General features: G+C 39.8%; 1 protein-coding gene across 1 annotated transcript in view; it reads left to right on the forward strand.

Moving 5' to 3' along the window:
* Positions 1-360: 360 nt before the first annotated feature.
* cat (catalase) overlaps positions 361-16,542 on the forward strand; it is a 32,708-nt gene continuing 16,526 nt past the window's right edge. The window contains exons 1-12 of the mRNA XM_057836609.1: positions 361-535; positions 5,924-6,095; positions 6,261-6,371; positions 6,495-6,625; positions 8,303-8,407; positions 8,539-8,664; positions 8,773-8,964; positions 9,367-9,519; positions 9,626-9,764; positions 13,471-13,601; positions 13,678-13,785; positions 16,384-16,467. Coding sequence (XP_057692592.1) covers positions 470-535; positions 5,924-6,095; positions 6,261-6,371; positions 6,495-6,625; positions 8,303-8,407; positions 8,539-8,664; positions 8,773-8,964; positions 9,367-9,519; positions 9,626-9,764; positions 13,471-13,601; positions 13,678-13,785; positions 16,384-16,467 — 1,518 coding nt within the window. The 5' untranslated portion in view covers positions 361-469. The remainder of the gene's footprint in view (positions 536-5,923; positions 6,096-6,260; positions 6,372-6,494; positions 6,626-8,302; positions 8,408-8,538; positions 8,665-8,772; positions 8,965-9,366; positions 9,520-9,625; positions 9,765-13,470; positions 13,602-13,677; positions 13,786-16,383; positions 16,468-16,542) is intronic.

Genomic DNA, 16,542 nt, shown 5'->3' on the forward strand with positions numbered 1-16,542 from the left:
AAAACACTTATTTTTTTTTATGACGAAAGCACAGTACCATACGCTATAAAGCGCTAAAGGTCTTAAGTGTCAAATTGTGATCAGCTGTAAGTTTAGGCAATTAAGGAAAGCCAAAATAAAATATATCTTAAATATATAACCCAATGACTGGCAAAGTTTATTCATTTTGAGATTCAAGACAACGGTTCGATTGAGTCTAGTCATTTATCAGTTATTCAGTCACCCAAGTTGTGGTTATGTAACATTATTTTGCCATATTTGGCTAGCTGTTTGTTTTTTGTTTTTTTTGGGCTAAAAGTGGGTCAGCGTCCTGCACGACAGCCAATAGGAAGAGAGAACGGCAGAGTGGGCGGAGCAATATCGAGCAAAGTCCGGAAGCAAAATAATATAAATCAAGCCTGGGTGAAAACGTAACATAACAGTACGGTACTTGTGTCATTTTTAAAACATTTGGCGTTCTCTTGTCAACATGGCAGACAGCAGAGACAAAGCAACGGATCAAATGAAGACATGGAAGCAAAATAGAAACACTCAGGTTCGTACGGGCTTGATATAGGTGAGAGGTCATGTGAGGTTACTGGGCTAACTGATACAACGCTAGTAAGCAGGCTAGTACAGAATTGAATGCAAACACTGCAATGTTAGTAAAATTTGACTATTTTGTATTTAGTTGTCATATGTATGCATTGTAGCTTGTTTTTCTTCGAGATTTTAAAACACACAAAATTAAAGACCAATTTTAAGGCGAGAGGTAAAGTAGTAGAGCGACCCACAAAGAGGTCATAATCCAGACCACAGGTATTATTATGGCTGGACTCCAACCTTGATCATTATATAAATGGAGCAAACGGCCAATTGTTTTTGACTTGCAGCAGGTTTACTCACAAAGTCGAGCTGTGCAGTTCTTATCAAAAGCGCAAGGTCTGAATGTTTAATCGCCCCTCAAGTCAAACTGGGTGGGACGTCGAGCGCCATCAATGGCACTGAATGTTGCGCATTCAGGGCCAGTCTTCCTAGTTTAAATGAATTGGACGTCTATCCTTGTCGATGGCAGGCAATGTGTTAAATACTATGCAAGAAAACCTACAAAGTATTTGTGCTAATTAATTTTCATTTTTATTAATTTGGTATTTAATTAGCATTGTAATAATTAATAAATATAATTATATAATAGTAATCCAAAAAATACAATAATTCATAAATTAAAATATGTATGGCGGAAAACAGACAAGGCTGAAAAGCAGTTTCTGCTCTTGCACCCCTGTTTAAAATAAACTGCTGTATTTTAAGCAAAAATATTTGTTGTGTTTGATCGAACAATATGTCTATATGCTGCCATAGCAGATTCGTGGCGCGTTAAGTCCCCGAACTATTTTTAATTTGTCCGTTTTACCCTGGACAACCCCTTTTACAGACGTCGCGCAACCGCTTCTGTTTCAACCTGGCCATAAAGAGAAGGGAAGTAATCGTATTTATCATTTGAAATGTGTGCCATTTTTAGCTTAGAATCATTCATTGATGACTAATATTTAGTTTAGATCACTCGCATATTTTAAACTTTAAGACAAATTCCGTCACAATGAAAAAATTAGCGTCTGTAAAAAAGTCACGGATATGTACCTCATAACCATTGCTTAATTGTATTTTTTTCATTGCCGTCGCATTTTCCCCAATATTTTCGATGATAAATAATCGATCCAAACAAAGGAAAATTGAAAAAAAAAATGTTTAAAAGGGTACATATATAAAAATGGAAATCTCAACCACTCCTTGATGTCTGCGATTTCTGCATCACGACCCTTGTGATATTACCATGTTTCACCCGTAATATCCCCCAAAAAATTCCGCTGTGGCCATATCTGTGTCGTGACACTCAATGATACATGCTACATGGAGTTTTTGGATCGAAACAATAATTGATAATATCTCGTTAAAATCATGGCGTCTTTAATTATGCTCTCGCGTGCTCTCACCTGCAATTAGAGTATTGCTGTTTAAATTTTTTATTTATTTTTTTAAATGCACTGCTGTTCCAAATTTTTCTTCCCCCAGAAAATTGAGATTTAAGCTTTCCAATGGTGTATCACACGTACACGTACATTTTTTTTAATGACCAAAAATAGTCACTTGCCTATAAAGGGTTCAAGCTTTTAAAGGGCTCCATGGATAGAAACACTTGTAGTTCCAAAAAGGTGAACGTTATTTTAAGTTAAAATAATTTGATATTAAAACCCCTCTTGATGTTTTCGTTTTTATACAATTTGTAAAATTAGTTTAACTTGTAAGTCACCATTGTTGTTGACGTCGCAGGGCGGTGACGTCACATGGTTACGCTGCCGTGCTTCCAGAGTATGACCAGCAACATAAAAAATGTCATCTGTTCACCCTATTCAATTTAAACCTGAGAGGAACATTAATGATTATGACACCACTGTCGATATTTCAGAAAACGAGCAGTAAAATTAAAATGAACAGGAAAGACAGGATGACGTGACGAGAGTAGGGAAAAAAACTGCTACTATGTGCTACACCGGTGAAACGTCCTCCAAGAGGCGAATTTGACAGTCAAAATACTACTGTGCGCTTTCAGCTTGTTTTGTTTAGATGCATACAGACAGAACATACTAAAGATACCTTAAGAAAATACTTAAAGGTAGTAATATTAAATAAGGGTGGTTTAAATATGCTCCGTGACTAATGTGGTCAATAGATCAACAATCTGCTTTGCAGCTACCACAAGAAAACACAATGCTTAAAAGTATGAGAGAGAAACGCATGCAAAAAGTGTTCTGAGGCAATAAAAAGGTAATAAAAGACTCAATAAAAACAAATAGTAAGTACTCGCTGCCTTTAACCGATGTATGCATGTGTTGGACATCTCGCCGCGTATAAGGAATTGCAGTAACCCGGTAGTGTTCGTCCAGTGACAAACTTACGTCATCACCCCAAGCGTCTATTGCGAGCATAAAATATGGTGCCCTCTGTAGGTCAAAACCTGTACTAAATATTATAGATTTTTAAATCAGTGGCAATATTTTATGTGTTTCTAATAAAATATTTTAGTGAAAGAGAACAATTGTGGCTTGTTAGGGCCTACAAGTCCGAGGTTCCCTTGAAAACAACACGAGGTAATTTTTCAACCTTCATAAATATTTTCATAACATTTGTTATATGTCGATTGACAACTAGTTGGAATGACACCTTTTATATCTTATCTTTTATATCTATTTTATATCTATATCTTATGCTTCTGCGGAAGACCTATGCTGCCAAGTCAGACTCGATTTACGACCCTCCGCCATAGCCTGACATGCACCTCCACAGATTCCTGACTAGGTGTCACGTCAACGTGTGGTGATGTCACGCATTCGGAATCCGATTGGTCCGCTCAGACTTGTTTCCGGTTCAGCGCGAAATCACCACCATTTTCAAACACTGTTATGCTACACGTGAAAATGAACTTACCCGACGAAAGTATCATGGAAGAGGTTCGCAAGTACGACAACCTCTACAATGTCTCGTCGAGACATCATAAAGATTGCCAAATGGCAAGCAAATCGTGGAAGGCGATTGATGAAAATACGGGGCTGGAGGTCAGCGATAGGGCTGGGCGATATGGCCTTAAACATGTATCACGATAAATTGAGCAGATTTATCTCGATGACGATAAATTCGCCCAAGCGGACTGTTATATAATTTGAAAATCTGAATCAATGCATGAAATACAGATTAACTATTTCTTGTTGATTTATTTACCAGCATTCAATTTGATATACTGTATTTAACAATTGTACATGCAGTCTAAACATTAAGTTTATAAAAATGTATTGTAAGCAATAAGAATTAAAGTATGAACATTTATAACGGCGTGTATGACTTGAACAATGTACACTGTCAAAATCAATATGCCTGTGCAAACATGTAATTGTAACACAAATGACTTGCAGCTTGAACAGTACACTTCAAAAAGACAACTTATTGTTAATGGCTGCTGTGATATAATTATTAAATACAAGTGTTTACTTTATGGTTTAAGGGTTTTTTTCCCCCAGTGCATTTTTTTAATAAATGCACGCACAATAAAAATAGCTGGGGGCATTTCTCGGTCATTATAAGTTTCGCCGTTGGATTGTACTTTATGCGGAATTCTTTACCATCACAAAAGCTATCAGAGGAATCACACACAGACAGATACAAAATAACGCCACATAGTAATTGCTAGAAGCAGTCCGTGCCCAATCCACTCATTAAGTTCAGCCGTTTCGACAAGGTTAGAGCCTCTATCCGACTCCATAACGTTCATTTGTAGCGTTAGCCGCTAGCTAGCGTTAGCCTGGCTACCAGTAGAAAGCACTGAAAGCACCATCTCCGGAAATCGTGAGAACAAAGGAGGACAGCGGGTGAAAGCCCGTCTGGATGCCACCAAGAGTCTATTAAATGTCGGTTGAAAGTTTGGTGAACCTCCCTTAAGCCACACTCCATCACGTTTTGCTTGTAGCGTTAGCTGCTAGCGTTAGCTTACCGGGCTTTTGTTTGATTGGCTTCCTGATGATCACGTGACTCCCTACGTAAGCACATTCACTGCTTTCTTAAAGGGGAATGAACATAGACGAACAACACAGAATCAAAGCGGGATGAAAAGACCATATTTTCTTGTTTTATTAATTTACCGAATTTACCGACATGGTCAAAATTACGTCGGTCATCGTTAAGAATTTCGGTGACGGTAAATTTTCGGTTTACCGCCCTGCTCTAGTCAGCGATTGCATTAAAAAAATGGAAGAACCTCCGAGACGAGTATGTGTGTGTTCGGAAGCGAATGGCACACGAAGCAGTGACACAGTCGGCCAAAAACTGCCAGCTTTTTATCTCTTTGTCGTATTTTTGGTTAGTGCATATTATCATTTATTGTGTAAATATGTTTGCTGTGAGTCTGTGACTTATTTACATTTCAAGTATATGAAGAATAAAGCACAGGTTTGGTGTCAAAATAGTTGTTTTGATGTTTAATTTTCAACAACAGACAGTTCACACAGTTGATAGATCATCACTGATTGAGAGTGCCTCGGTGCTTTTATGATAACGTGTTTACCATCAAGGCTTCCAACGCAGTTTGGGAAGTTCCATAGTCTGCTATGGCTTCCCACTGGCTGGTTGTAGAAAACAGCAAAGAGATTGGACAAAATGCTGGACACCACAGCTTGCTGGCTTTCACCCCCCAGATGCTAGAATTCGTAATGTGACTGCCAATCTTTGTAAGGCATCAACAGTCGGACAGACCACCTCCGTAACTGTCGTCTGCGTCGCCTGTGCCTCAACATTTGTAGGATCAACATTTGTTGTACAATGTTATGAGCTGAAGATCCTCATTCAAGCGTTCCATCTCCGTTGGCATTGTTGTCTAACTGGAGGAAAACTTGAGGGAGTCATCGAGTTCCCTGAAACTGTACAAACACAACGCCACACCCCTCTAGTGGCTTGACGGTAAATTACAGAGCAACACGTTCCCTTGCCACAGAACTATCGTACGCTCATTGATGCCGTCACCACAGCGCAGAAGCATAACTCGGGCTTAAGCCACACGGTTGCTAACTGTCATATGCTATTGTTTAACTGGATTCATTACCTTATTACTATTTATCCTTCACACAGCCGCTGGAAACAGAAATGTCGTTTAATCCATCTGCAGGTGACTGGGAGATCATGATTTCACGACACTGTGTGGGGGTGCGCTGGTCCTCATGGAAAACGCATGAGGACTTAAAACAAAACGCTACTGCTTTTGTACTAAGCTGATGCTAAAATCGACCAAAACTGAAAAGCTACCTAGTGTTGCTTTAAGTGTCAATTTTGAGTAGCTGCCCACTGTAGGGACAATTGTCCCTAAAAGGGTTAAACTCAACCTCAATTTTTTGTGCAACAGAAGCCAGATCAACTGACCACAGGAGCCGGCCATCCCATCGGGGACAAGCTAAACCTGCAGACAGCTGGGCCGAGGGGGCCCCTCCTGGTCCAGGATGTGGTCTTCACCGACGAGATGGCGCACTTCGACCGCGAGCGCATCCCTGAACGAGTGGTGCACGCCAAAGGGGCGGGTGAGGTCACGCTGTTGCCAACTAGCTTACTAACGTGTTTCGTGTTTGTCACCGTAACAACAGAAACCAATTTTAAAAATTATTGTTGTAGTCTTGTAAAGTTTGTGACAAAATTGGCATTTTCATGTTTGGATTAACCATTAAAAAATATTTTGGTTCACACAGGGGCGTTTGGCTACTTCGAGGTGACACACGACATCCGCCGTTACTGCAAGGCCAAGGTTTTTGAGCACGTCGGCAAAGTGACGCCCGTTGCTGTCCGCTTCTCTACTGTAGGTAAGTGCATTGCCAGAGCTGATGTTCATGAATGCTCATGTTCACTTTTTATTATCTGCAATCTGTTCAGTTACATTCTACTTAATGTCAATGTAATGTCTACTTAATTCCATTGTATTCCAGCGGGAGAATCCGGATCAGCGGACACAGTGAGGGACCCTCGAGGCTTCGCCGTCAAGTTTTACACGGACGAGGGCAACTGGGATCTGACGGGCAATAACACACCCATTTTTTTCATCAGGGACTCCATGCTGGTGAGTCAGGGCAAGAGCAGGAGGTTTCGCTTGGGATTGGCATCCACACTAAAGAGTTGAAATGCTATATTTCAGCTCATGAGAATGAAACAGAAGCATTTTGGGATATTTAGTGAAAGGTAGCTTGCTAAGCATGCTTTTGTTAGCCATAGCAGCAGTACTGTTATTTGTTACAGTTTGCAATAATGCCAAACTATTAAACTTGTTTATTTAAACTGCTCTTTTGTTGCTGAAGTAATACTAGTGACTACGTTTGAGCTACTTAGCGGACAACATACAGTACATTTTCCTCAAAAAATTTCACTTATGCTCCGGGGAGACTTTTTTTTTTTTTTTTTTTTTTTCTTTGTCTGATACATTATTTCTCAAGTTCGATTTATACTCCAGAATAATTTATTGTCTGGAAAATATGGTATATATATATCTATAATAACAATAATAATAATAATTTTTGTATAACTTTGTAAAACTAAAGTTTTGTTTGCAACCTTATTTTATGCTGCACAACTGATATGCAAAAAAAGAAAAGATTCCCCCCAACCCACCCCTCTTTGTTGAAACTACTGCTGGATAGTGTTGTTAATCTTACTTTAAAAAAGTAATTAATTACAGTTACAAGTTACTTCTCCCAAAAAGTAATTGCGTTAGTAACTCAGTTACCTGAATGTAGGGGTAATTAGTTTCTTGGCAAAGTAACTGGTGTTACTTATCATGTTTTTTTTTTGTTTGTTTGTTTGTTTTTTGTTTTCATTTAAAAAACAAAACAAAAAAACATAGGTCATACTATGTGAAGTTCAAAGGGTTTTTGGGACAATTGGCCCTAGCCCAATTCTTTACCCTAAACTTAACTAGACATTAGGGGTATTGCGAATATTGCGATAACTAGATAGTAACCTTTGCTATGTTTGCAAGTCATTGAATGTTGTGAATCAACCGTTAAAAGTTTTTAAAATCGCTCCTGTTATTGCATTAGTTCCCCTCTGTCTACTTTCGACATGTGAAAGTTTTAAAACTGTTTCATCATTTAAAGATAGATTCAACTCAAGATTGTGCCGAATTAGGAGTATTTTACATTAAAAAAAAAAAAAAAAGTTCGCTAGGAAGGTTCTCCACAACAGAGCCTTCCTGAGAAGTCTACTGCTTTAAGATGGCGGCTGTTTACTAACGCATGTCATTTCGCATCAGTTCTCTATACATGTGCTAACGCCGCCAAGTCTGTCATTTGGCATCTGGTTCTATATACATGTGATATCTACCGTAGCATCATGTGGGCATAGTTTGTAGGCTATCGGGTACAGTCAGGTATTATTGGGGCCTCCTAGCATCGCGTTTGCAAAGGCGTCACAACTCCCTTCCCTCCTCCACACTTCCGCTCTCCTCTCTCCGTGAGTCCGTGTGTCTGTCAGACTTCTCACACGTCATTCAGCCAATGTAGTAACGCATAGTAACGCACGCCTTTCCTTCCTCAGTAACGGTAACGGCGTTTCAAAGATGAGAAAAGTAATTGATTAGATTACTCACTACAAAAAAAATAATGCCGTTGGTAACGCCGTTATATTCTAATGCATTCATTAACAACACTGCGCATTCGTAACATTGCAACCAGTGCCAAGTAATTGTTCTATTCAAGTAGAAAACTACAGGAGTTGACCACTAATGTTTTGCCCCCACTTGCAGTTCCCGTCCTTCATACACTCACAGAAGCGCAATCCTCAAACGCACATGAAGGACCCGGACATGGTGTGGGACTTCTGGAGCCTAAGGCCCGAAAGTCTGCATCAGGTCAGCAACATGCAGCATGAGACGTGAAATTGTTTGAATGGCTGAGCATTTATTTCCAACATGCATTACAAAACAAAAAAAACATTAACAAGGAAATGTATTTTTCTTTGTTAATTCATTTAAATATGTAGGTGTCCTTCCTGTTCAGCGATCGAGGTTTGCCAGACGGGTACCGCCACATGAATGGCTATGGCTCGCACACCTTTAAGCTGATCAATGCCGACGGAGAGCCCGTGTACTGCAAATTCCATTTCAAGGTCATTATATGCCTCTAGAAGTAGCTAAACACTTTGCATGCAAACTATTATTAAAGTCAATTTTCCATAAAGCTTGATAAGGGATAGTGTTAACGTGTCGCATTTCAGACTGATCAGGGAATCAAGAATATGCCCGTAGAGGAAGCGGAACGCCTGGCTTCCTCCAACCCAGACTATGCCATCGGTGACTTGTTCAACGCCATCGCCAATGGCAATTTCCCATCCTGGACTTTCTACATTCAAGTCATGACCTTTGAGGAAGCTGAGAAGTTCCGGTTCAACCCATTTGACCTCACCAAGGTATAAACGTGTTCAAAATAGACCTTTCAGGAGGCTATTTTATGCTATTCAGCAAGCGGTCAGTCACAAACATACAAACAGCATAGTGAACTAAACGAGATTCAACAACAAATTAAAATCCAAAAAAGTGTTTTCCTCATCTTTCATTATTTTCCATTTAAAAAGTCATGAAGTGAAATCGGAGAAAAAACGTAAACATAATGTATTTAGGCCGCATTCGGTCAGCCTTAAATGATGGAGAAAGAAAAAAATAATAATGCAGTGGAATCTCCAAAGTCAAACATGTATTCCATGACACTCAACACTTCGTTTACTTCCCAAAGGAAATACTGTAGCTCACTAGCATAACTCATCTGTAAACAAACACATTTTTAAAAGATTAAAAACACTCTCTCTCTTCAGGTTTGGTCCCATAAAGAATTCCCGCTGATCCCTGTGGGCAAAATGGTCCTGAACAGGAACCCGCTCAACTACTTTGCCGAGGTGGAGCAGCTGGCATTCGACCCCAGCAACATGCCGCCAGGCATTGAGGCCAGTCCTGACAAGATGCTGCAGGTAGAGGACAATAGAAGACAATGCTCAATTTTCCATATCTAATATGGCGACATATGATTCATGGTTCATTTATGGATTTCATGGCCACTTCTCTCCCTACCATCAGGGTCGCCTCTTTTCCTACCCAGATACACACCGGCACCGGCTGGGTGCCAACTACCTGCAGATCCCTGTCAACTGCCCCTTCCGGACCCGTGTGGCCAACTACCAACGAGACGGCCCAATGTGCATGTTCGACAACCAAGGTCAGGCCTTGTGCTAATGCTGCAACGATTAATCAATTTAAATCGAGTAATTTGATTAGGGGAAAAAAAAGCTACAAATTTAATTAGCTGCTTAGAAGAGTTGTTTAATTAGAATGGCGTTGTAATGGTTTGTTTTCAAAGTGTTGTACTAGTAGTCCCTGGGTTATGAAATACCCGACTTATGTGATTTCAACTTTTTGACGCCAGAGTCTCGTCCACCATTTTATCTCCAGTTTTTTTTTAAAGTGCATAACAGTGTCTCGTCCGCCATTTTGTCGCCATTTTTTACCTAATTTTATTAATATGACATATAATACATGTTTTTTTATAGTGATTTTGAGATTTAGGGGGCTTAAAGGGTTCATGTCGATTTACGCGGAAATCTGTGTTATGTCGCCAGTGTAGGAACGGAACTTGTTCGTAACCCACGGATTACATGTACAGTGGTATCTCGACACCCGATCTTTTCGACATCCGACATAAAATTTGACACGCCATTTGTTTCTACATCCGACTACGTGCTCGAAATACGACAATTTATGACAGCGCCGCAGTTTCTTTGTTTAGCCGCAAGACAGACGCACGGCAGATTTTCTTGTGAGAGAAACCAACACAGGTTCCAAAAAGGTTATTGCAGGTGGTGAAAAAGGGAAAAAGGTGACTCTTACCATTGAAATGAAGATAATAATAATAATACATTTTATTTCTAGAGCACTTTTCAAACACACAGACGCTTCACAAGAGACATGGAATCACAGTACGATAAAAAGTTATTAAAAGGATAAAAAATTAAAAGCACAATAAAAAGAAGTAAAAATATGACAGCAAGGGGTTATGGTGGGTAAGAAAGAGTGAACAGGTGTGTTTTCAGTCTAGATTTGAGAAGAGATAGAGTAGATATGCTGCGGAGATCAGGGGGTAGGGAGTTCCAGAGCTGGGGGGCGCAATTACTAAAAACTCTGGAACCAAAGGTGGAGAGGCGGACACAGGGGACGGAGAGGGGAGGAATAGTGGTAGAGCGAAGTGAACGGGTTGGATTGTTTAGACGGAGAAGATCGCAAAGTTAGGGAGGGGCCAGGGCATGGAGTATTTTGAAGGTGATGATGAAGATGGAAATGATAGAAAAATATGAACGTGTTGGGCACATCCGTGAAATGGCTCGACAAATCCTCCGACCTCCGTTCGCCAATGTTTATAAGTTAAGTTAACACTTATTATTGTGGTACCATCGCCAAAGAGATCTCCAGCTTTGTCAGGTTTTAGATAATTTATTTCAGAACTTGTGCAACACAACACGCCTACTGTCTGCTGCAGTTGACACCAGCAACAACAGAACGTTGAAAAAGAACGTAAAATCTCAGCTAAACCTTTCTTACTCTGGCACATCAGCCACGCCCTGCGTTCAGGTACAGTCAAGCCCGTCGACGGGGGGGGGGGGGGACAACCGGGTATGTTGTCCTGGGCCTCAGGACCATTGGGACCCCTGAATGACCCTTTATTTATTTTACTTTACATTCACATATTTCTTTTTTATTTAAATCATTGTCTGATTAAATATGTTCTACTCGATATATACAGTGGGGAGAACAAGTATTTGATACATTGCCCCCATTGGCAGTGTATCAAATATTTGTTCTCCCCACTGTACTTAAAAACTTTAACATATTAAATATTTCAAATATATATTTTTTTCCTTTTATTTGCACAACACCCCCCCCACCCCCTCTGTCTTAGCAGAGAATAGTTTGACCCCGCTCTGGCACATTCAAGGCTACTACGTACGTGCCCTAAAGCGGGAAATTAAAATCTGTCATTTTTATAAACTTTAAACATGGGGAGTCGTCATAAATCGAGTGCACCGAAAAGAAAAGAAAAATGGGGAGTCGTCATAAATCGGGTGCACCGAAAAGAAAACAAAAAAGAAAAATAGATGAAGATCATAGAGGTGAACGAGAAAAATGATGAAGTTTTTAAAAGGGGGACAAGAAGCCAGAGAATTAGGGCTAGAGTTGGCTGTGGACAGTGATGTAGGTAAGTGAACAACCGCCGCTAACACTGAATGTTTTGAACTGTGGTTTGACAAGACATGCTGCCCGCATTGAGCCGAAGAAAGACAAGGTGACGGGAGATCAGGGATTGATGTTAGTATGTGGGGAGCAGGTGCGTAAGGCTGAACAGACTTGGGTCCAGCGACCGGATTTATCTTGGGTTTGCAACCCACTGTGTTTTATAGCAAACGCTAATACGAATCCATCACCGAAACAGCACAAACGAGCAGCAGCGGAACAGCAGAGGAGCCTGTCAGGGAGAGACAGGGAGCTGTCAGGCAGCCCACAGTCAGTTTTGTTGCTTAGCAGGCAGGCATAGCACTCTCAGTTGTACTGAAATGTAGCCTACATGGGACAATAGATGGAAATTGTTTATATTGTGTCACAGCACATTACGGTCTGTTAAATTTAACTGTCCATCTCAAATAATTTGAAAATTTACTCTGTCATTGCTTGCAAAGCGTTAAAAGTATTCTGTATTGTGTCGTGACAAGCCAGTGGCAGGGGTCGGGTGGGGAGCTGTAATGGTCTGTTGTCCCCGGGCCCCTGCAGGTCTGTTGACAGCCCTGGGTACAGCACACAAAACACGTACGTCATATTAGAACCCAATTCATTACATTATTACAGGAATTGTTATTATATTATTGATTTTTATTTATTATATGTATTGCTATGTGTAATTGCCATTTGTAATAGTACCATCAGTATTTATTAAGGAATTAGTGTAGGTTTTTGGACTGTGGAAAAAAATTAATGGAATTATAATATATTCTTTTGGGAAAATCCTGCTCGACATACGACTATTTCGACTTACAAACGGTCCTGGAACGAATTAACTTCGTATGTAAAGGTACCACTGTATTTAGTTTTAATGATTTGGCAGGATACACTGCCCTCTGGTGGCAACAGTGAATATAACATAACTCCTCTTACGTGGCTGAATCCAGCTATAAGTTTGTATATGCATTGGTAATATTTAGCAGTTTTGAGGGGGAATAAATATGTGTTTGAACGATTTGTTAAGAGAATGGGGGGGGGGGGGGGGGTAGCCTTTATAACATTTAAGAAAGCGAATTTTTGCTATGCTAAATTAGGTTAGTTTGAGCTAAATGTTTTCATATCAATTTGACTAATTTGATATTTAAACTCCATTTGTTTGGTATTAAGTGTTTTAAAGTTCAAAATGTGTATCAGTTTACTCATAGTTTTACTTGTGTTTGTGTTACAGCTTTACAAAACATCCAAATGTAGAAAAAGTGGAGGTAGTCAAGTTAACTTCAAAGAAACACAAATTGTCCTGTTTCCAGTCAATCTACCTGAATAACGTCATATTTAAAGGGGACAGAACAAGCGTATTAAAATGTCTTATGAACTGTTGCCACCTGAGTTTTTTTTTTTTTGGGGGGGTACATCAGACATAAATGTAGCAAATCAATAAATGGTTGGTCTTTAATACATTGCCATTGAGTTCTGAAAATATTCTTTTGTTGTCTTAGTTCCTCATTAATTTAGCCCTACTTTCAAACATGCTTTCGTAATTCTTATGCATGTGTTACTCCTTAATGTCCAGCAGATGTCCTTTGTTCCTAAAAAATGTTCTTGCTTCATTGCCAGCCAGAAATGAATACTGTATTTTATTATTTCCCTCTGTCTTCCAGGTGGTGCCCCAAACTACTTTCCTAACAGCTTCAGCGCACCGGAGACTCAGCCTCAGTTTGTGGAATCACGGTTTAAGGTGTCCACCGATGTGGCACGTTACAACAGCGAAGATGAAGATAACGTCACCCAGGTAACATTATGGTAAAAGTACTCACACTCTGTACTTAGGTTACTACGGTAATAACTTGTGTGCCCTCCTTTGGCAGGTCCGTGACTTCTACACTCAGGTGCTCAATGACGATGAGCGTCAGAGGCTCTGTCAGAACATGGCGGGCGCCCTGAAGGGGGCGCAGCTCTTCATCCAGAAGCGAATGGTAGGTGCACACTAGTGGGACCTGGCTAAGCAAAACAAGTTGGAATAGAGCAAGGTTCACTAAATCCGTACCTCGGAGCCACTTTTCCTGTCGTGTCTTCCATGTCTCCCTCCTCGAACACACCTGAATCAAATAATCGGGATCATTATCAGGCTTTTAGAGAGGTTGCTGATGACATCATTTGATTCAGGTGTGTTAGGGGAGAGAGCCATAGAAAACACGACAGGATAGATGGCATTGAGGTGCAGATTTGGTGAACACTGGAATACAGATTCTGAAGTAAAAGGCAAACTGTTTAACTGGGTGAAAATTTTTGAAAATGTCATTTTCTAATGTTATCATGGAATAAACATTGTTCAGTGTTCAGAGATCGTATTTTGTAAAAGCAGGGGTGAAAGTGGCTAGAATTTCTTGCCGGAACTCCCTGACGTGAAGGTCGCCACGGAGCCAGAAATTATATTCTTTTTTTTTTTCTTTCATTTTTTTGAGGGGGGGCAGGGGTCAATCCTCTTAAACTACTGAAATGCAGAAAAAACTGTTTTAGCACAGTTATTTCTATAACACATACAAAAACAGATTTTTATTCAAAATTGTATTTTTTCAATGATTTGCAAAATAAAAGTGAACAAAAACAGCAATAACCCCAACCTCTATCTAATTTTTATCTTCCCTCCTTTCCTCACATACTAAATGCCAAATCTCAATTTTAACTACTTAACTCATTTGCTCCCGGAACCGTATAAATACGTTTTATTTTTAAATGCTCAACTGTCCCGCAACCGTATTTATACGTCTTTTGCGTTTTTTTTAATAAGAAGCATATATAGCTTCGGCTGTATCTGAGAAACAAAGAAAAACGCTCCAAACCAATTTTAAAGCAATAAAACTGGCCACTGGAGGGCAGTAACGCATTTTGGAAGACTAGACAAGCCGATTCAACAGCAGTGAACGGCCGGCCAGCATTGTCAAAGCGCTGGCGGATTGAGCCCAGGCGGCGCTCCGTCCGGACAAAACAACGAGAGGACGCCTGGGACACCAGGCGCTGGACGATCGTGCAAAACGAGTGAAACCCCCCCGTGGAGCGGCTCGCCTAGCAGACCCCGCAGAAATGCAAAAATAATCCATTTTTGTGAGACAGACAACGATGAGGGAAAAGTTTACACAGCTGACGTGGCGACAACGGCGTCATCTCGGCGACAAACCGTCATCTCTCAGTCGTCGTGTGTGAATAAATTGTTACTATTCTATCTAAAGCTCTATTTGTCTGGTTGTTCATAGTATTTTGTAAAAGGAAAACATTATTCAGATGTTTGGGGTGTAACTAATGCAAAAAATAGCTTTGTTAAAGTCAAAGTTATGTTTGAAATGTATGCGTTTACAAAAAGCTCATTTTCTCCGTTTTTTCATCAGAAATTGGAAAATTGCTCAAACTAAGCTATTTTCTAATGCTGATTTCTAAAGAATGGAAAAAGATACGAACTTACTTTTTTTTCTGCTGAAAGAAGAGAGTCCAATCTTTCTTTTGGTGGGGTTCAAAGTTTATATAGCAATAGAACAGAATTTTCTGTGGACCTTGCAAAATCAGTCAAAATCCAGAAAAAACGGCCGGGAGCGAACGGCCTTGCTCTGGTGAAAATGGCTGGGAGTGAAAGAGTTAAGAACATAGGATGTATATTGAAATTGAAATAAATGTAAACCTTTATTATTAAAACAAAAAAGAAGTAAAGATATAAGTAACATACATTCAGAAAAAAAAACTACTAATGACTTATATTATGCAGAGTGAAATGGAATATATTTTGAAGATCGCGCAAACTTTTTTTAAATCATAAGGAAATGAATAAGTAGCCTTACATAAATGAACAAATATAAGTCCAAAGTGCACATTGACAGCTAAGATGTTTTGAACCTCCCCATCAGAGCAAATAAAACTAAATATGATAAGCCCCCTTAACTCTTTCGTTGCTCTTAAAGATTTGATCCATTTTATGTTGCATTGCCCTTTTTTTGTGGCATTCAGCAACATTTTTTTTTCCTGTTCCAGAAAACATGCACATTTGAACCAACCAGAGCTAACTATCTCTGCTGATCACATGTCAGTATGTCAGCCAATTGAACGGATAAATGAGTCCAGGCATTTTGCTTTGCTGCGTGCATTCGCACATTGACGTGACTCATCATCGTCAGACTCTAATAACTGCAGCAGCTGGAGAAACCTCCATGCCGTCAGTGGAAAATAAAATAAAAAAAAATAAAATATTGGTGGAAACGGATGACGCTACTTAAGCGTTTTATCACGCTTGTTGTTAACACTTGTGTATGTAAATCGGATGTTGGTAGATTGTTTTCTTCTTGGAGATGAAATGCATGTATGGCAGCTTGGCATTTTTTTTTTTTTTTTTAACATATAGTTGCTGTCATATTTTCGGAATCAAAGCACCGTGTACCAGAACAGCATTCCAGCCCTGAATCTTATAACGGAACTGCGTTCTGGCCTTGAATCTTATTACGGAACTGCGTTCCTGACTGTTCTGGCCCACTTTCACCCCTGTGTAGAAGGTAAACTACTCTTTTAATTTGCCCTCTCTGCTTTTTCAGGTAGAAAACCTGAAAGCTGTCTATCCCGACTACGCAGACAGGGTTCAGAACCTTCTCAACAAGTATAATGCGCAGGCCCCGAAGGTAAAACCAATGCAAAGATTCTGCCTTATAATTGAAATGTATGTGTAATTGACTGCATAATGTTGTTAAAACAAG

Source organism: Corythoichthys intestinalis, chromosome 5, assembly GCF_030265065.1.
Source record: "Corythoichthys intestinalis isolate RoL2023-P3 chromosome 5, ASM3026506v1, whole genome shotgun sequence".
Lineage (NCBI taxonomy): Eukaryota > Metazoa > Chordata > Actinopteri > Syngnathiformes > Syngnathidae > Corythoichthys > Corythoichthys intestinalis.